Source organism: Rhea pennata, chromosome 16 (genome assembly GCF_028389875.1).
Source record: "Rhea pennata isolate bPtePen1 chromosome 16, bPtePen1.pri, whole genome shotgun sequence".
NCBI lineage: Eukaryota > Metazoa > Chordata > Aves > Rheiformes > Rheidae > Rhea > Rhea pennata.
Genome location: NC_084678.1, coordinates 1,720,573 through 1,740,748, shown reverse-complemented (window position 1 = coordinate 1,740,748; position 20,176 = coordinate 1,720,573). Strand labels below are relative to the sequence as shown.

The window sequence follows — 20,176 nt, the reverse complement described above, 5'->3', positions numbered from 1 at the left end:
CAGATAAGCAGAATCAGTGTTAAACAACAAACAGTGAGTTTGCTACAGCTTGCAAAATCAGAGAGCAATCACCCTGCCAGAAGAAGCATGTAGGCATGCACTACTCTTGCTATTAGCAGTTTGGTAGCATCTAATGAACATAGCATTGCATGGACAACCAGAAAGTCTGAGAGGGAGACAGGAAATCACAAAGAAGTTCTTCTACAGGCCTGCAAGTTCCACTAGCTCCCCTGAGTGCTTGTCAACTCCCATCTACCTCCCACTGAAATTAGCAGCAGGCACTCAGGGAGATTTCTCAGCTTCAAGCATCTTCCTTCCCTCCAGCTCAGAAGGTGGAGGCTTAAACCTGCTCTCCTGCCATTGTTTCCCCATCATCCACTGGCACAGCTCCTCAGCACCACACGCCTACCTCCCATACTTCAGCTTCCTCTCTGTTTCCTTCTCTTGTCCCTCTACCAAAACCCTTCCACCTCTTCTCACTACCACGCCTCAGGAGAGCCTTGACCCAGACTTCCCAGAGAGGGAGTTCATACAAATACTGCAAATCTTCAATCCCAGAGGAAAGTGTTTAGACTTTTAAGGTAATTAAAACCCTATACTCACCCCCAGGCCTCACCTCACCTCCTTCCAGGGCTACTAAGACACAAGCTGTTCAAGGGTTGACAGCTTAGGAAACAGTGCTGACCTGGGCTGGTTCAGGGACATTTGCTCTGTTTTCCTGACCACAGGGCACTGGGGAATACGCACCTATGGAGACCTCGAAGCTGACAGGCTTGGAGCTGAGAGAGGAGTCCATCATCGTGGCTTCAAAGAAGGCAGCAAAGAGGAGGAATTCCTCCTTCCTCCCCAGCGCATTCTGAGCAAGGAGAGAGAGCTCAGCCCAACAGCCCCAGCACCATGGCAAGACACTGCCTCAGCAGAGCATCAGAGAGCACCAGGCCACAGCTGGTGCTTATAAGTCTGCTGAGGGCCTTGTCTGGGCTGCCAGGGCTGTCTGCAGACACAGTCAGGGGTCACTGCTGCTGTGCCAGGCGTAGGGCAGGGGTCTGCGGCAGGGGCCTTCTCAGAGATCTGGGAGGCTGGTATGGAGTCATGGCTCTGGCTGACACTCTGACATCAAGTCGCATGAAGCCACTGAACAGGTTTATAAACTAAGAGATAGCTACAGTACCAACATGCTTAGCTCTTGCTCACCTGCCTGTCCTGGGCCTGGTGGAGACCGAGAGCTAGCCAGCAGCTCACTGGCTCCCAGGGAGGAAAAGCCCTTCACTGGCTCCCAGGGAGTAAAGGCTGTGTCCTGGGGATAGCACCCACACAAGCAACCTTTCTTGCAGCAGAAGGGTGACTTATGTGGGATGCTTCAGTCTTGCTTGAGGATGCAGTTTTGGGGCTGCAGGCGTGGCTTGGGCCCTTGCAGAGGCTCAGAGAGCACTAGACGGCCCAGCAATGGGCAGGTAGGGTTTTCTCCAGCACTGGCACACTAGCAAGTGAGCCGACTGCCTCTCCACCACAAGGCCTGAGTGTGCCATAGGTAGGCGTGGGTCTGGCCACATCAATACAGGGGACTCACCTCGGGGAGCGGATGCAGCTCCTCCACCTCCACAGTGACCTCCCCAGGCTGCTCAGTCTCCTGAGAGCCCCTAGCCTCCTCATCTCCCTGCAGCTGGCTCAGCTCTTTGGCTTTCTCCTTGGATTTTTTACTTCTCTTCTTCAGCTTCAGTTTGCTTAGGGCACCTTTCGTCTTGTCCGCAAGCCTCCCCTCTGTCACACTGGGGCTGCTGAAGATCTCCACTGTGATGGCCACGAGGATGCGACCACGATAGAAGATCCCCTCGCCCATGCCCTCATTCAGGTCCTTGTGGATGTCCCGTAGTGTTGAGTTCTGGGGGGAGCCATATAGGTTCACCCAGGCTGGGCCAAACGTGGGATTAAAGCCTGCAGTGACAGGGTCAGAGTCTAATTTCACCACAAGGCACTACTGCAGAAAGATCCCTTCCCCCAAGACAAAGGAACACAAATGTGAGCATGCTCTGGCCGGACACACTCCTGCTCTCCACCTTCAGGATGGCTTAAACAGAGGGTGCGCAGCACAGGGACAACTACATTGCCTTGCCCTGGAGGAGTAACCATGCCAGTCCTCACCATTCCTGCCTGGGTCTGAGATCTGCTGCAAGTCAATGTAGTGTGTGGCAAGGGCCACATCACCAACATTGGCATCATCCAACACCTGGACTTTTATTTTCTTGGCAAGAGGTGGGAACATTTCAATGAAGCTGATCTGCTCATTCCATTCAGGCTCAGTGGTGTTGCTCTCCACAGATGTTTCCCCCTGGAAAAGAGGAGGTGTGAAAATCGCACAGCTCTAATCAGCAGCAGGAGCAAAGGATGCCTCAGAGCCTCTCTGGGAATGGCATATCCCCCTGCCCTGCCTGTGGATGGTGCTGGGCAGGCTCTGGAGGCAGCTGGGTCCCTGCTCATGTTGCCAGCTATTGCTCTCTGCACTTCGTCAAGGGAAGCTGTCCCGAGGTCCCGGCCATGCTCCACACAGCAGAGGGAAACACTGGAAACAAGCAGACAGCTCTGCCAGACTCAGAGAAGTGCAGGCTCTCCCAGGAGAGCCCCAGGCCAAACAGGTTACCGAGAGACTGAGCAACAGCAGCTGGCTAGGCCAATCATTTCTTGTATTAATGTATATCACAGCACCAGAAACCCCAGCCTTAGGAACAAGAATATGGCCATTAGTTAAAGTAAACTCTCCCAAAGGTGTCCGGCTGAGCTCAGCTCATCATGCGGGACATCTGCTCTAGGATTTATTTGACCCTTTCCTTGTGTTTAGTTATGAGATCTCTGCCTGCACAGCCAGCAGCTCAGCCAGCTGTGGTACTGTTGCTGGTGGCTGTGCCAGATGGCTGTACCCTGTGTAGCTCCTTGCAGAGACAGAGTCCAATAAAAAGCTTCTCATTCAGACACCAGTTATCTATGGCCACACAGCTCAGGTTGCTCCCAAACACATTGCAGGGCTCAGGCTTTTCCAGCCTGTCTCCAGCAGGATTGCTGCATCCAACAGGGCCTCTCAGCAGTGTCAGCTCTGTGCTCGTTGATACACAGTCACAGGAGGATGGGCCAGGCCCTGCACAGCCCTCCAGCAGACTCACCTGCTGCCCACAGAACGAGACCTGCACGTATGGGTCTATAAAGACCTTTTTCTCCCCTATGATCTTGGAGAAACCACCCATGATGCCTGCGCTCATGCTGGGCAGGCCTTCAGCACGGTACAGCTTGATGCAGACCCTGGCCCAGGGTCGTTCTGCAGGGACTCTCTTAGGCAGCAGCAGGTTCCTAAAAGACAAATTTATGTTCTGGCTGTTTGTTGGGGCACAGGAAACATGGTGCTGGGAAATAAAACACCTCAGTTGGCAGGAAGTTTGGATCCTGCCCAACAAAAGGTCTGTTTCCCTGGATCTTCCAACAGGAGAGGGGGAAAATGGGCAAAAAAGAGTAAAAAGAGAAGAGAGACATGACTGTTTTCCCAAGGTCCATACACAACCCCAATGCACCCACCTTTCAATGTCCTCATCTTGGCTGCTGGAGGAGGTGGGAAGGGAGCCCACAACATCCCCACGTGCAGTGACGGAGATGTTGCACTTCACAAAGCCTTTCACACCTGCCCGGGTGTCCGTGGGGTCACTGATAACAGCCCATTTCTGGAAAAATCTGTGATCTGAGAGGAAAAGGAAGGGGTTCCCAACTGGAAGGCCCAGATTACCATTTTACACTCCAGTTATGGGTCCGCAAACATTTCTCGAACCCTGTCCCCGAATGTGAAGATGGTCTCACCAGACCCCAGATAAACCAGGAGGAGCTGCAAGTGCCAGCCCTCACACAAGCTAAGGGTTTTCAAGATAGCAGACCCAGCAAAGTCTGGAAGAAACATCAGCCTCAGATGAACCTGGGGATGGGGAGCAGGTGCCCAATGCAACCGATCATACCTGGCTGGCTGTACACTGTCACAACATCCATTTTGAATGTTCCTATGCATGTTCCCAGGAACGGTATCTTCTTTGAGTGAAAAACCTGCAGACAGCACATATGCCCTTGAGCACCAACAGATATGCGCAGTCAGGTGACATGTCCAGACATCCTTAAGGAGGACAGGATTGCTAAGAAATGCCCAGTCCAACCCACAGCTCCAACAGTGCAAGCTCCTCTTGCACATTGATCCATTTGAATTAGCACATGGCCAAACCTCAGCCTTGGTCAAACCTCAGTCCTGCTCAACTGTTCCCACAAAGCCCACTCACCCGTAGTCATAGACTAAAACCAAGCCAAGGCAAATTCTTGCTGTGCAACTAAGTCAGTTCTCCCAGACCCTGATAAGCCAACACCCACAGAGGATCTGCTTTCCCACAGGGACTGCTTACTCCCATATTCTAACAGTACTGGTAGAGCCATGCTTCCTATCGGGCCAGTCTCTCTCCCATAACTGTGGGAGAGACACATTTTTGTCTGAGAACTCAGCAGCCACAAAACACATTCAGTGCTTGCCAGGCACCTGCCAGCAAAAGAGATCTGCAGCCCTTCACAGGGAGAGCACCAGAGACCATATGGTAGAAGAGGTACTCGCTGGGTTTAACTATCTTCAGAAAAGTCTTGGAGAAGCCATCTGCACTTTGGACTGGAGAGTTTTTGAAGGTTATTCTTCCCTGCCTACCTGCAAGGGCATTTCTTCAAGTGCAAATCACTGCTGAGCTCCCCCTTGCTCCCACCACACCAGTCATTTGCCTTTGTCCCACACAAGTGGGAGACTCCTGGGCAAGGAGCAGCGTGGTGTCACTCCTAAAACTCACAGGTAGCAAGATAACAGGCAAGAAACTGCCCCAGAGGTTCTCCTTCAATTGCTAGAAGCCAAGAAAACAGCATAGTTGCATTCAGTGGGGTAAAATTGCAGGCATGATAATAAGGAAAGATAATTCCCTGGGCATATCTAAAAACAGGCCCAGCATCAGCTCTTCACAAGACACACACCTGCTGCCCTGCTACCCTGTGATGGCACAGAGTGAGACTGTTTTTTGGGGATGCCATAGGCTTTACATCTGGCTGATGAGCAATCAGGTAGAAAGGCAGCATTGCCAAGCAGCCGGCTCAGAACAGGGCCTGGGTCTGGTTCCTGCTCCACCATGACCTCACACCATGGCTGAGGTCCCTTGGTCTCCCTGTGGGCCAGATGTCTCAGAGTGTAAAATCTGCTTAGCACTGGTACCCTTGCTCTGCCCAATGCTCCCAATGCATTCATGAAGAAGCAGTGGTCTGCACTGCTTACCAAAGGAAGGACAAACAGGAGGTCATGCTTACCGAAATCTCTATGAGTTTATGGAATAAAACTTCCCTTGGCTCATGGAATTCAAACAAAAAGTACTGAAAGAGAAAAGAGAGAAATGGCTGAGCTCAGGCTCCTGACATGGCCTTCACAGGAAAGCAGCTGCATCTGAAGCATCTACCACAAAGCTGGCTCCTGTCCACCTGGGACATAGGCACAGCAAGGACTGAGCATCTGACTGCAACATGTACCTCGTTGTAGAAGGGGCAGTTTGTAGACTTCTGCGTTGCCGTTTGTCTTTTCTCTTCTCCAACCTTCACTACCACAAAGGGGTTAATGTTCACCCCCACCAGCTTCTGCGCTTCAATGATATTAATCCCAACCTGGGGAAATGTAGCAGAAAACCCTCACCTTACCAGTCTCCTCATTTTCAGTTGCCTCTTGAGCTTGTGCGATCAATGTCAATACAAGGGAAGTTTCCACTGCTGCCATCCTACAGCCAAGCCAAAAAGGCAGAGGACACTCGTCCCAGCAGGGTGGGATGTTCAGGGTAGGTGAGGGCAGAGCTTTGGAAGCTACTACAGCCAGGGCCAAACCAAACTGGTATTTGAAATATTTGTTTCTTTTGGAAACAAAAAGTGCTTTGTTTAACCAAAAATCTTCTATCTGAACACAGTAAGCAGCATTTTTGGCACTGACAAGACAAACAAGGAGATGAAATGCTAAATTCCCAACATCTTTGACAAGCATCTCTCCTTCCCCACCAGCAGCTCAGTCCTTGCTCAGTTCCCAGTACCAAGGGGACATGAACCCACTGCTTCCACATGGTGAGGTGCACAGAGAGCATCTCAGAGAAGATACTCTCTGTGTATTCTGTCAATATTTCTCTTTGAATCCTAGTTAGATGGACACTGCTGAAAGAACTGGAGTCTAGCTGTCTCATTTCCCGTGATTAGTTACAAAGACCTGCAAGAAATGTTCTCACACTTGCTCTCAATATAATCAATTAGATGGTCATTAAGGGGAAGAAAAATAACTTCAAGAAAAAGATCATAGGAAATTTAACCCCCTACAAAAGCTTCCTGCTTGGTGGGTAGGACCCAACCCTGAAAAGCAGGAGACTCTGATTTAAGTTCACGTTTTCACAGAATCAGAGAAGAATTTGAAGCAACATATCCAGGCTGAGAGATCTGGCCGTGATCAAGGCAAAAGATGTGATGAACTCCATTTCCAAACTTCACAGTAGTTTCAAATATGCCTGGTGTCAGAGCATCACCCAGACCCATGACCCCATTCCAGCCTCCCAGGATCTCTGCAAAAGCCCTTACAGCAGCCCCTCACCCCATGTCTGGCCCAGCAGCAGTGACCCCCAGCTGTGACCACACAGGCGAGCCCAGGCAAGGCAGCTGGCAGATTCCCAAGCAGCAGCTGTGCCCTGGTGCTCTCTGAAGCTCTGTTTTGCCATGGCACCTGGGGCCATCAAGCTGATTCCCTTCTCCTGGACATCCATATCCAAATCTATGGCCCAATACAAATTCTGCCCTGGGCTGGCTGATTTTGGAGTCTATGCTCACTGATGCAGCTCATTCAGGGAAATCTCACACCTCGTCTAGGGAGACAACACAAAGCAAAAAGACATCTTCATGCTAGAGGTCTTGCCAGGGTATGTGGCAATTGGAGAAGCCTAGGCCAGCAGCAGGATGCCAAGGGACCAGCTGCAGGGCCAGAGGCAGCTGTGTGGATGTGCACCTGGCACTGCAGTACCTGGAAGCTCTGCGGGGTTGGAGTGGCAAACAGGTCCCATCTGGAGCAAAGCCTGGAGCGGCTGCACAGAAAAACAACGTGGGTGAGCTGGTCCCTTCATCTGCATGGGTTGGAGAGAGTCTCCACCACGGGAAACAATTGCAAAACCTAAAAATCATGATTCCATGACCCAGAAACAAGAAACCCCCAACACTCCCTGTATGAGACCATCAGAGTTTGAAGGTTTCTGATATTTTGCATAACACTAAGAGACACCTGGAAATCACCCTAGGAGCTGGTGCTTCCCACCACAGGGCCAAAGCAGAGGCAAAAGAGAGAAGAGCACAGGAGTGTTACCTTTTCACAGGGCTGAAGACAATGCCAGAGACCTCCATCTCAGAAACATCATAGAAATCGCCTTCCTCCTCCTCCTCTTCCTCATCGGTCTCCAGGCCTTTCACCAGCTTCCTGCCCAGTGCAGCGGCCTTCCTGTCCAGCTCACTAGCTCTCTGCCCCTCAGCTGCCCTGTAAACCCCCCTGCCAAGTCACTCACCACATTGCCACCCCCAAGGAGTGGGTTGTGCATTCTCCCATATCCCACCGTTGCCCAGGAGGGTTAGCTGGTAAATTCAAGTAGTTACTTACTCTGGCTCCTCAAATCCAGGATTGCGGATTATTAATTCTGAACTGTAAGAAACCAGATGTTTTACTGAAAACCAAGCATGTCACAGCTGTTCCCTGAAGTAACAGCTCAACAGCCACAGCTATGCTCCTGCTTGGCTCTTGACAGTGACAAAGATATTCTCCTAAGCAATGTTTATCCACTGCCCACCCTGCGGGCCCTCTACCTTGCTTCTGGGAACTTTAGAAATGATGCTGATGGAACCTTGTTACTGCCTGTAATCTTGTCTGCTCAGACACACACATCTCCCATGGCTTTGGGAACATCTGGCATCACCTGTGTGCAGGGTGCCTGGGGCTGGGACAGCCCAAAGCTGTGCTCTCCACAGCTTTACAACAAAGTCTTGCTCCTGTCAGCCAGAAAGGCTGCAGAAGTGCCCATGAGTCTGAGGGCACTCCTGGGATGCAAAAGGTTTTGCAGTTGCAGGGGGCTGTTGCAGTTGCAGGCTCTTTGTGAAGACAAGGCATATTATTTCCAAGAGCTCCTGAAGCTGTCACTACCAGAGAGCAGAAATGCATCAGCCTGGCCAAAGGTGGAAAGTAAATGAGGCTAGATTGCATCCCAAAGGGTTCTAGTTGCCACTGTCAAAGGCAGTCATACAAATTTCTTTTCCCGGGATTTCTGTACCTGTCTTTCATCTGATAAACAAAGTCAGCTTCAACCCAGGTTCCAGCTGAGCCATCCGGGGGCTGGTAACGCAAATCCAGCTCAATATAGATCTAAAAACAAAAAACAAAACTGCCTGAGAACTCAGGAGCCACAAAACACCTATATAAATGTCAAAGAAAAGGGGAAAAGAAGGAAGGAAGGAAGGAAAAAACAAGTGAGATGTTGGTGGAGAGAAGTCAAAGGCAGGGGGCCAAGAGGAACCTATTTATACCAGGCTCTCCTTGACTGCCTCCATCAACAGACTGGTATTAACCAAACTCCATTCCACTCCCTACAGCCTCCCAAATTCAGGGATCCACTGAAGAAAAGCTGAACGCATGTTTCCAAATCTAAAATACACTACAGAGAGGGCCCTGAAAGCCCACTGGGCAATTTTGCTTAGGAAAGCGGGAAAAGCCCTGCACCATGGCAAATTAACATGTAGGTGTGTGGAGTGCACTCTCCACAGGAGATACAAGGCAGCTGGAAAACCATCCCCAGGCACATCAGTTCATTTTAAAAGAAAGACCACAGTGGCTATAAGTAACACTTACAGTCTGTGTCACAAGAGACACTGAGAGATTTAACTTCCCCTTAGGATGGTTGGAGAAGCATGGGATGTGTTAGGCATCAGCACAGCAAGTGTGGCACTGAAAATAGACAGGTACGGGGTGGGACAGAATTACAGTCCTGGCATGTTTCAGGATAACTCACTTGTGGAGGCAAAGATCGAGGTCAAGGCCAGACACTTTGTTCTGGAGTCATACCCAAGGGTCTTGCAAGAAAATAGGCCTTTTCACAAATGTTTCTTACTTCCAGCCCATCACTATGCAGAGGGCAGCTCTCGCCTCCCCACAGCAATGAAGGAGGGAGAGACCGAGGAATATGTTTTAGGGATGCTACAGACGTGCAGAGAGAGGCCTCTGCAGGCCTGGGTTACATGTCCAGCATGACAGAGAGATACTTCTGCACTTCCCTCAGGGACCTGGTGCTTCAGAGCTCTTACAATCTTTCCATTTCAAGCAATTTGAATTTCCTAAGGTATCATACCTGGATTTATTTGTCTGTTTGGAATTAATCAGAAGCAAAACTTCTGCTTCCAGCTCGAGATCTGTGCCCAGGAAGAGAAATGCAGATCCTTATTATTGGGTGAGAATTTGGGCCTTTGGATCTCCTAAGGGCTTACACATACTGGGAAAGAAAAGACAGTGAAAGGAAGAGAAATAGGAAGGGGTGCCCTTCACTGAATGTCTCCCCAGGAGACATTCCTGCTCCTCCTCCTAGGAGGCCACACTGACCTAGGAGCAGCTTGGTCTGCAGGTGACCAGATCAATCCCAAACTTACAAGAACACATGGTAATCTTCCAGCAGAGGCTAAAATGACAGCCATGGAGGAGGCTACCCATCGGTGGCCTGAAGGGGACATTCTGGCTGGGTTCCCAGTTCAATCCCTAGAAAAAATGTGTTTCTAGGAGGACAACTACAGCCCAGGGAAATAGAAATATAGCAGCTGGGGGATGCAGCACGGGAGGCTGGACAGAGGCAGAAGCTTGGGAGAAAAATGGGTCTGAAACCCCTTTGACCTATCATGAGGAAAAAAGGGGTGCAAATAATTCAAGTCCCAAATGTGCCAGAAAAGAACAGGACTTGGAATAACAGGAAAGGGGCTTGTTCTCGGTTTGCCTTACAAAACTAAAGGAGCTGTAATCGCAAGGAGATGTGATCTCACTGCTCAGAAGACACGTGCATGAACACAGCTCATTCAGCTGTACCGTCAGGTGGACAGGTTGAAGGGGGAGGGGCAGTGGCATTACGTTAGCCCTTGCAAGCCCTCCTGTGATACACACACCAACTCCATCTCATTCAAAAGGCCTGGAGAGACCATGTAGGGGGTCATCACAGCTGACCATCTTCCTCTATCTGACATTAGTAAGCAGGAAGCATGGCATGGAGGGTTTGGTGGACTCTGGGGTCACTGCAACATTCCTAGAGCCTTCTGGGGTATCAGCCACAGCCTGAACAGGACAGACTGAAATAGCCTCTTTCTCTTGGCAAAATGCCTCTTCCCAGTTGAGCTAAAGGGTAGGGTCTTAGCTCCCCTTGGGCACTTGCCCAGTCCTGCCTGCATGTTCCTGTGCACAACAGCCCTTGTGTGGCCCAGCTAGGGAGATGACCCAGTCAAAAGTTAACCTGATAAAAATAAAAGCAGTTGGCTGGACTTGCTTATCAGCATGAGTTCTGGTGTTGGCACAAGGGAAGAGATGGCCAGGAACAAAGGGATGGGCAACAGGGCAGCTCTGACCTAATAGCTGGTTAAGTGATGCTAGCTTGGTCCTGTCAAATCACCACCAGTGTGACAGCTGCCAAAGAGTCAGTCTAGTTCCTGCCACTTTGCCAGCATGAACATTCAGGCAGCAAGCTGCATCTGGCTGAAAATCACCCTGGAAATGCTTAGCTTTCACCTAGACCTGCGCTCTGATCCAGGCAGCTCCATGAGCACTGCTGGTGTCTAAGGAAAGCCATGCCTGTGCACCTGGTGGCCATTCATCCCGGGCTCACATCATGGTGGCCATGGAGCTGCATCCCACGCATCACTGAGGGGTGAGTCAGGCTGCCCGTGGGAAGGGCAAACAAGGGGCACAGCACATCGCAGGGCGGCCACAGCATTGGGTGCTGCCTGTCTCTGCCTCACCCTCCCTCTGGCCCTGCCTGCTGCCCTGGCACTGAGCCCATGTTTGTCCAGCTCTCACTGAACCATGCCTGCACATTAAACCGGCAGGAAACAGCTCATTTTTTGGTTGAGTTCATTTTCCACCAGCACAAAGAGCCTAGTGAGCACAAGCAGCCAGGCAGGAGGGGAGCAGGGACTGCGGAGCAGAGGGGGCACACCCACCCACACTGCCACAGACTGCAGCTCAGGAGCCATCATTAAACATCCAGGTTAACACTGAGGTTTAACCCAAAACCTCCCTGGGAGTTCCTGAGACATTCTGTCACCTTCAGCCTCGAACTGTCAGCTCTCTGCTGCTTTGCATCCCATGAAAGCCTCTGCCAAGGACCACCGACATTTGCACAGTGTGGGAAGTAGATGAAATATCAAGTTCTACATTCATTACCCAGCTCCAGAGAGGTTTTACTGGGCCTCTCTCTCCCCATCTGGGCCCTCATCAGGTCTCCCAGGGTCCCCAGCCCATCTCAAGCGCTTTGGGACATTCCTAGAGCTACTCCATTCCTGCAGCTGTGCCCCGCAGAGCCAGAGCCTGTACAAATCCCACAGCAGCCCAGGTTCAAAGCAGTGCTCTGGACTTCCTTTAGCCCCAAATCCACCTGGAACCCTTCAGCCAAGTTTTCCTGCCAAGCCTTTCTGAATGGCCAGGACTCCCAGGGATTTACACCCAGTCAATGTGAGATGCCGAGCAGTGCTCATCCCCCAGCTCCCTGCAGAGGACTTACACCAGTGACGCTGTGGTTCCTGTCTACCAGGGCCTCTCGGAGGATCAGCCTTCCAGATGTCATCAAATGCTGAAGACTGAGAACGAGGGTACCAAGAAGCCTACAACAAAACCATGGGCTGTAGCAATATAATACACAGCATCAGAGCCTATCCCACAGAGGGACAGAGCATCAGGATCTTCACTCTCCTAACTCACACCCCCTCCAAACCATGGAGACAGTTTATCCTACCAGCAGTGAACTGCCACAGCACTTTCCATAGGTGGTCTGAGACCCAAAGTACCCAAGACCCTCAGACCCTCTGTGGACTGCAACAGGCCATGCCAAAGCAACCTCCACCCCAATCATGCATAGGTAGCTGCTTGCAACAGAGCTGCTAAAAGCAATTCTGCTAAATCCGTCCATGATTCAAGGAAGGCTTGTGCAGTTCCCGTCCCACTGACTGCAAAGGAGCTGTCTCCCTCGGCAGAGCTGGGCTTTGTAGGAGCAAATCCACGCTTGGCTACCCCAAGCCAGAAGAGCTGCAGTGACTATTCCCAGGCAAACTCTGTTAGGATGGAGCAGAGGCACCACAGAAGTAAATATATAAACAGGAAATAAATACATAACCACAGGGCTGTCCGCAGCAAGTCAGGCTGAAATCTATCCAGCCCAAAGGGGCTTCTCCCTGGGGAAGGATCATCCCAGCTCCCTGCAAGCAGCAGTAAGGTGTGGGTGTGACATTCAACCGCTCCTAACCCTATCTTGGATTATTCTTGCTTGGAGTCTCTTTGTATTTTGGCCTCCAGCTCTCAGTGGCAACTGTACTGGCAGCTGAACTAAGCCCAGCGCAAAGCAGAACTTCTGGTGTCAGCTGGAAACTGTGGACTGAGCATTTCACATCCCACCTGGGATGCAAACGAGGAAGAACTATCCCTAGTCACCCCCATTTTAGCTGTTAGCTGCTGACCACATATTCTCTCAGGTCCACCTCCTTTCTGAAATTCAGGGTCTGTTTGGTCCCCTTCCCCTGAGGAAGGAGTCTCTCTGTTCAACCCCCCCCCCCCCCCCCGCTTTCCTAACTCTCTGCTGCTTCAACAGAAGGACTGCACTAAAAGGTCAGGAGAAGAGCAGGCCACAGATCGATACAGACATATTACCAGATTATCTCTTCAGTACTTCCACTCTCTCTTTGTACTTATTTTTGAGCATCCCAGTGCACTGAGCAAATGCGTTTAAACTGTGATGTTTGCCACCTGCGCCTGAGCAGTGGAGGTGTTTGGAAAGATGCTGCCAGTGCCTGCTCAGCAGCTATTCCCCACCACAGTCCTCTGCTCAGCAGGTCCTGGTGATTTGTTACTGTTTGCTTTATCTATTTGTTCTTAAGCCGTTTCTATTGACATTTCAGTCTGAGATCATTTTTCTGATGTGTCTCCTGTAAGGAAAAGTTCCAGTGAACAGTGACACAAAGTTCAGCCACATTTTCTGCTTCCTCCACACATGCTCTGGTAGGCTCTGGATGGCTTTGAAAGAGTTTGTATTATTAGCTGTTTCTAGAAAGTTGCTCCTGTTGATCTTCCTTCAGTTCTTGGTTCAGTTTGGTTGTGGAGTCTCCTTCTCCAGAGATATTCAAAACCCATCTGGATGCAATCCTGTCTAACATGCTCTCAATGACTCTCCTTGAGCAGGAAGGTTGGACTAGATGATCTCCAGAGGTCCTTTCCAACCTCACCAATTCTGTGATTCTACGATTCTTCCCTTTTATTTGTCAGAGCTTGCTCTCTTCTCTGCATCTCTCATACATATTTTGCGTGTCCTGGAAGGATGTGTCTTTACTCCATTACTTACTCCACAATTCCATCTGTCACCTGTACTCTTGGGCTTCCCTGGGGGGTTTAACAACTGCTAGTATAGCTACTGAGTTCACAAGTATGGTAACTGAGCTCCTATAAGCAGTTATATTCTGTCTGATTCTTTAACAGTTTCCTTGTATTTCAGTTGCTCCCCTTTTAAAGATTAAATCTTATTACCATGGACCTGAGGCTATTCCTCAGCGACAGGGACGGTGAATTTGGGTGGATGGTGGTCACAGTCACAGTGTGGCTCTAGAGGTAAGGGCAGGTCCTCACAGGTGCAGTTCCTGCCCTTGCAGCTGCTCTGCTCCTGTCAGGGCTGGTACAGCCCTGGATTACCTTCATCCCACCAGAGAGACAGATTTGGATTCCTGTGGAGTCTCTGTTATTTGTTGGCACAGCTAAATCACTCACCATATTTGACTTAAACTATACAGCATTGCTACCCCACCAGAACCAGCTCTATCTATAACTTGTATATATGCTGTATACATGTACTTTATACTCTATAACTTGTATCCTGCTTGTCTTCCTCCCATCAACTTTCCAAGAAACCTTTCTACTCCCATTTAAAGCCCATGATTTCTCCTCCACACACTTTGTGGCGTTCTTTCACCCTTCAGTGATTCCGCCTAGATAACCAGCCCCAGGTTGGCCAAGTCACCCCTACAATCATGAGGACCTACCTGTTACTGAAAACCTTGCTGCAGTTGTAAACTTTAACGCACAGCACCTCTCCCATGATGAGCTTCCCGTAGTGAGGCCAGCGAAAGAGCTAGAAACAAACACAGATCACAGCAAATTTCCTTCATTCTTGCAGACACACTTTCCCCACATTTGGGGGCTGGCTAGTCTCCTCTGCAAGGTGACTGAACCCACGGACACTGCAAAAAGCTACTGCAGCAGGAAATTACTTTTCTGCTGGCTGGGTCAGCCTGCGTGGCTGGGAATGGAGGAAGACGGGGAGGGGAGCAAGAGCCCACCTCAGCGGCACTGAGCTGCAGGTCCGCCACTCAAGAAACTAGAGCGTCATCACCCCAAAAAAGGGAAGGCACTTCTGCCATTTGAGGTCCTTGAAGTGGCTGGCTGTGGAGTCAGACAACCAACCTGACCCTCCTGCCCCGGTGTCTCCTGCTCCTCCTTCCCGCTGCCCTGCCTCCTCTCCGCACATCCCTCCGTCTGTCTGCCCGGCCAGTTCTCAGCCCCTTGAGCTCACTAATCTGGCAGAAATATATATATATATATATATAAAAATATATGTATATTTTTTTTTATATATATATATGTATGTATATATATTTTAGAGCGGGACTCATTTGCTGCCAGACCAGACAGGCTTTCCAAACCGTATGTCAGGATGGAGCAGGGACTCGGGATTCAAAAATGGGAGCAATGTCGGCAGCCTCGCAGGCCTTAGGGTCAGACTTCAAAACTTTCAGGCATCTGACGGCGCTGACTGCTGCCAGGAGAAACATTCTGGGGTGGCCAGGCCAAGACAGGCCCAGCGCCCTGCGCCGCCTGCTCCGTCCTTGGCCCCTCGGCAACCCGCCGCGGCCCCACGGGCTACGGGCCGCGCTCACCTCTCCGAAGACGGCCTCGGCGCCGCTGCGCACCTTCCTCGTCTTCTGGGTGAAACCTTGGGAGTGAGAGGGGAGGGTGTGAGGGGGCCCCGGGTACGACGGCCGCAGCGGGGCCCCGGCCGCCCCCCGCCACCCTGCACCCACCTCGGAAGCTGAGCTGCACCTGCCGCTCGCCGCGGCCCGGCAGGCACGAGAGGCGCCGCACACCGACGCTGAGCGCCATGGAGCCGCCGGCCGCCCTGCCGTGCGCGCCGCGCTGCTGCCCCGCACCACGCTGCCGCCCCGCTCCGCCCGCCGTGACGCAGTGGCGACTCGCCCGGCTGGTTCAGCCGCCTGCTCCCCTCCAGCGGGCCGCCACCGCCTTGCAAGCCACAGGCCGCCGCGGCATCCTTCGCCCGACGGCCCCGCACAGCAGCCTGCCGCCGCTGCCGCACCTCTGCCTCCTCCCGCACTGACTCCAGCTCCCGCTCCCGCCCCGTCCTTGCCTGCCCCCGGAGCACCCAACCCCTCTGGGGCCACGGCCGGCAGAGACCCCGGCCCCAGGGTGCCGGCGAGGTTGCTCGCACATCTTTGTCCCCTGTTCTGCGACAGCCAGCGGCTGAGGCCTCAGTGGCAGCGTCCCCGGGCACCACCAGCGGTGCCAAGCTGCAGCGGGGCTCCGGCAGGCCCCCGGCCCCGGGCACAGGGACAGAGGGGCTCTCCTGGTGGGGCACCCGCTGCAACCCGGGCCGAGGAAGGGGCCGGGGGCAGCGGTTGCGGACGGAGGGCGCCAGGCTGGGCTGGGCCCTCTCTGTCCCCGGTGCTTGGAAAGGAAGGAGATGGGAAAGGACGCAGCAGGAATCCAAGGGAGAGCCTGCCATTTCACAGCCACATTTCAAGTCAAGTTTGATGCAAGTTGATCCTGTCCCGGATGGGGCACGCGGCTACCTCCGAAGTCTGGGATGAGAGGACGCCAGCCTGAGCTGGCCACTCGCTGCCAGAGCACTGCAGCGAGCGGCAGGAGCAGAGCTCTCTTCGCAGATGCCCTAGGGCCTCAGAGAGAAGCCCACAGCGTGGGCCCCAGTCCTGCTCACTCTCACACCCAATGCCTTCTTCAGGGCCCCCAGCTGGAGGAACAAAACAGCTTCTAAATCACAGCTTTAACAGTAAAACCCTCCAAAGCAAACAGAAGGAGGGTGGAGAAAGGAAGCTGCCCAGGCCGGCCCTGGGCCCTCTGATTAGGAGGGTTGGGCTCCCCTGACACGAGGAAACTCTGCGTTCAGCCTGGTGTGTGCTCAGCAGCCCCTGCTCGTCTTGCACCTTACCCAGCTCAGGGAAGCAGAAACACATTGAAACAGCAAGGAAGCAGAGGAGCTAAGCTGGCTTTGGCAGGCAGAAGCCAGCAGGCCGCCGGCGCTCTCTCGGGACAGTCGCTGCAGCCTGGTGCGGCTCCCGGTAGGACAGCGCTCGGCATCAAAAGCCATAGATCAGCTGGCAGAAGGTGCAGCTGTACCAAAGCGTGTTGACAGTGGTCTCTCAACATGTCACGCTGGGGGCGGGCTGCCTTCAGAGCTGAACTCTCCAGCTGGGCCAGCTGCAGCCCAACTTGGTCTCTAATCCAGCTCACAGCACGTCTGCACAAGCGCTGATAAACGACGGACGCTGGATCCTGGGCCCTTGTGGAGCCAAGACTTAAAGTAATCGTATGATCAGGCTTTTGAAGACGTTTCTTCCTCTTGGGAGGTCTGGTTCCTCCACCTACTGCCTGGCAGAGTCCAAAACTAGGCACATGGCATGGAAACACCTGCTCCCACATGTGCCATAAAGGGCAGGTTGCACCCCAGAACACAGAGCCTAATCCTGCTCGGCAAACACCAAGCAGTGAATCATGCCTAGGCAACACAAGGCAGCTTTGAAGTAAGCCCTGAAGTTATTCCCTTTATCTTCTTATTAGTCAAGAATTTCCTGGAGTGTCAGGAAAGTGCTGCTCATGGTGAGGAAACAAGCAGTGGTAGGGAGGATGCCGTTTCATGGTGCAGCAGCAAAAAATGCCAGGGTAGCAACATTTGAGACCACTTTTGTGAATCCAAGGGAAGAAGAAGTTTGGTTTAGGGCAGCATAGGAAGCTCCATGCACTGACTCCATTCCCAGTCATGGCTGGCAGGGTGCAGGCAGTGTAATTCAGGCTACTCAATGAGACATTCAGGCTACCAACGTGTGCTTCCAGCGGGTGGATCTGACATTTGCTCAAAGCACATCAAAATTATCAATCTCCCAATGCCGTTTATGAGGATTCCTAACAACCTAGAGTAGTTGTGTCATTTGAACACAGTGTATTAATTTTAGTAAAATAGTCTCTGTGCCTGTGGGAAATAAACATCACAGAATCACAAAATGGTTGAGGTTGGAAGGCACCACTGGAGATCATCTGTCCAATCCCCCTGCTCAAGCTGTGTCACCTACAGCACCTTGCCTAGGACCCTGTACAGACTACTTTTGAATATCTCCAAGGAGGAAGACTCTACAACCTCTCTGGGAAACCAGTTCCAGTGCTCAGCCATCTTCACAGCAAAGTTTTTCCTTATATTCAGCTGGAACTTCCTGTGCTTCAGTTTGAGTGCCTGTTGCTTCTCATCTGCCACTGGGCACCACTGAGAAGAGTCAGGTCCCATCCTCTTTAAAACACTTCCCCTCAGTTTTCTCTTCTCCAGGCTGAGCAGTCCCAGCTCCTTCAGCCTTAGAGATACTGAAAGAGATGATGCTTAGGAAAGATGCTCTAGTCCCTTCATCAGGTTAGTGGCCCTTCACTGGACTCCCTCCAGTAGCTCCATGTCTCTCTTATACTGGGGAGCCCATAACTGGACACAGCACTCCAAGTATGGTCTCACCAGGGCTGAGCAAAGAGGGAGGATCAGCTCCCTCAGCCTGCTGGCCGTGCTCTTCCTAACACAGCCCAGGATATGTTCGGGATGCTGTCATTTAGGGAGAGAAGTGTCAGGCATTTAAAGTACATCACAGAGAAACACAAACATGCCCATGCTCCTCCTCATTCATGCTCATCCTTCCTGTCTTTAGAAAATAATTCTTCAGACATTTCAGCCACTGCCATTTCAACAAGGTCAAGATCATGAGAGGGAGCATGGAACACCGATACGCTGGGGAACCAAGGCTTCCTGTTTGTGCTTGTCACTTCTGGACAGCAAGTAACTATCATTTGCCGTAAGATCACTGAAGGACTTAATAGTCTTGTTAGTGCAAAATAAGAGGCATGCCAGTGGGCACTGATAGAGGATGTTTAAAGTGCTGCAAGGCCATTTAATCCTCCACTGGAACTGGCAAAGATACTACCATGCTACAGGACAGCTCCTGAAAGTTACAGTTTGATCAGAAGGATGAGCAGCCTCCTCTCTACCACGTATGATGCGCAAAGCCTCCCCTAAAGGAAAAAACAGTACAGTCAAGTTGTCAACATCCAAGTGACATAAGTGAAAAGGGCACCAGGAAGACCTGCTGACATGGTTCCATTGCCTGTGGAATCAAGCACTAATGCAGCTAAGGTGGACAACCATTGGTTCTATGCCGGGGGTAGACACAGGTGATGGATTCCTAACCCTAAACATCGAAGAAGTTGACACTACAGGGTCCCTGTGAAAGTGTTTATGAAGAAACCTTTCCAGTGATGCTAGTGGTGTTACCTTGAGAAAGACTGTCTGGATACTAGTGCATAAAACAGGCGAGGGAAGCAGAACCTTCACTTGGTCCTGTGTGCTGGCACCAACATACAATGAACATTGTACCAAGGAGACTGATGGAAAGAGAAGCAATTGGTAGTTTACCCCATGGGAGATACCTGGCCTTATTTGCAGTAGTCTGAGGAAATACCAAGCAGAATAACGAAACAGCCTTTGGTGGGACAGGTACCATATGACATAGACCCTGTTCCTTTTCCTCCTTCCCCTCCCCTCCCACCCCTCACCCAACTGATTTTGAGAGCTGAGGATCAGTCTCTGCTGGTACCAGAACTGGAAGATTAACTCAAATACTTTTGGTATTGGTACAGATTGGGACAATCCTGACCACCTGGTCTTATCTGGTCAAACCCATGAGTCAGTAACAGATAATCAAGTTGAACCACTTTTAGAGCTTTCACAGGTTTCCAAAGTCCAGAGGTGTCAACAGGACCTGGCCAGGACAGGAAGAAATGGGAACATCATCCCATGCTGTACCTTTTCATCAAGAAGAACTGACAGCATAGGTGAAAGTATTCTCTACACCCATGGAGCAATCATCAGAAGGGACACAGCTTGAACATGCCTACTGTGGCTAGAGAGCAAAAAGTGACCTGGAATGACAGGGAGTGGGCACACCTACCAGGAGAGTGAACACTTGAAAGGAGAACAGCAGATTCTTCTGAGGAACAAAACCCGGGCTCTGCTCTGCTTCAGGCAATAAACATGCTGTCACTCTGCATTCCAGCTACACCCAGGGGTGGCAGGACGCACAGGACGTTCATCCTAACCTCTGACCGAAACACCTAACAGCAGTCTTCACTCTTAGAGAAGGACTTCACTGAGAGAAGGAGCTGAGCCACAGAGAAGAAACTAGACAAAACTGTGCAGTTCTGATTCAACAGATTCCAATCTTAGCCTTCCTAGTAGCTGTTCATCTTGGTCCACACCAGCACAATAGTCATCCTCAAACAACAGCTGAGTGTTTCTAGTTCCCCAAAGCAGAGAAAGTCACTCCTGTCAGACGACAACATCATCTGCAGTCAGCTCAGATAACTTCAGACCAGACAGCTACTTCAATTATCTAAGCTCCCTTCATAACTAGTAGAGATAGACAGTGCTAGAGAACATTTTTATTTTCCTCTTTTTGAGCAGGACAAAAGTCTAAAAAGGAGAGAAATGCATTTCTCACTGCATTCTGCTGCTGCTTTCTC

At 51.3% G+C, this 20,176-nt stretch overlaps 1 protein-coding gene across 1 annotated transcript in view; it reads right to left on the bottom strand.

Moving 5' to 3' along the window:
- Nucleotides 1–15,478, bottom strand: part of LOC134147703 (fer-1-like protein 4) — a 44,332-nt gene extending 28,854 nt beyond the window's left edge. Inside the window, exons 1-16 of the mRNA XM_062589147.1 lie at nt 15,400–15,478; nt 15,256–15,311; nt 14,362–14,450; nt 11,844–11,943; nt 8,370–8,461; nt 7,706–7,747; nt 7,418–7,585; nt 7,082–7,142; nt 5,569–5,700; nt 5,353–5,415; nt 3,990–4,074; nt 3,562–3,721; nt 3,156–3,339; nt 2,143–2,329; nt 1,571–1,935; nt 748–856 (exon numbers count right to left, since the gene is read on the bottom strand). Of these exons, the coding sequence (XP_062445131.1) occupies nt 748–856; nt 1,571–1,935; nt 2,143–2,329; nt 3,156–3,339; nt 3,562–3,721; nt 3,990–4,074; nt 5,353–5,415; nt 5,569–5,700; nt 7,082–7,142; nt 7,418–7,585; nt 7,706–7,747; nt 8,370–8,461; nt 11,844–11,943; nt 14,362–14,450; nt 15,256–15,311; nt 15,400–15,478 (1,972 nt within the window). The remainder of the gene's footprint in view (nt 1–747; nt 857–1,570; nt 1,936–2,142; nt 2,330–3,155; nt 3,340–3,561; nt 3,722–3,989; nt 4,075–5,352; nt 5,416–5,568; nt 5,701–7,081; nt 7,143–7,417; nt 7,586–7,705; nt 7,748–8,369; nt 8,462–11,843; nt 11,944–14,361; nt 14,451–15,255; nt 15,312–15,399) is intronic.
- Nucleotides 15,479–20,176: the final 4,698 nt, after the last annotated feature.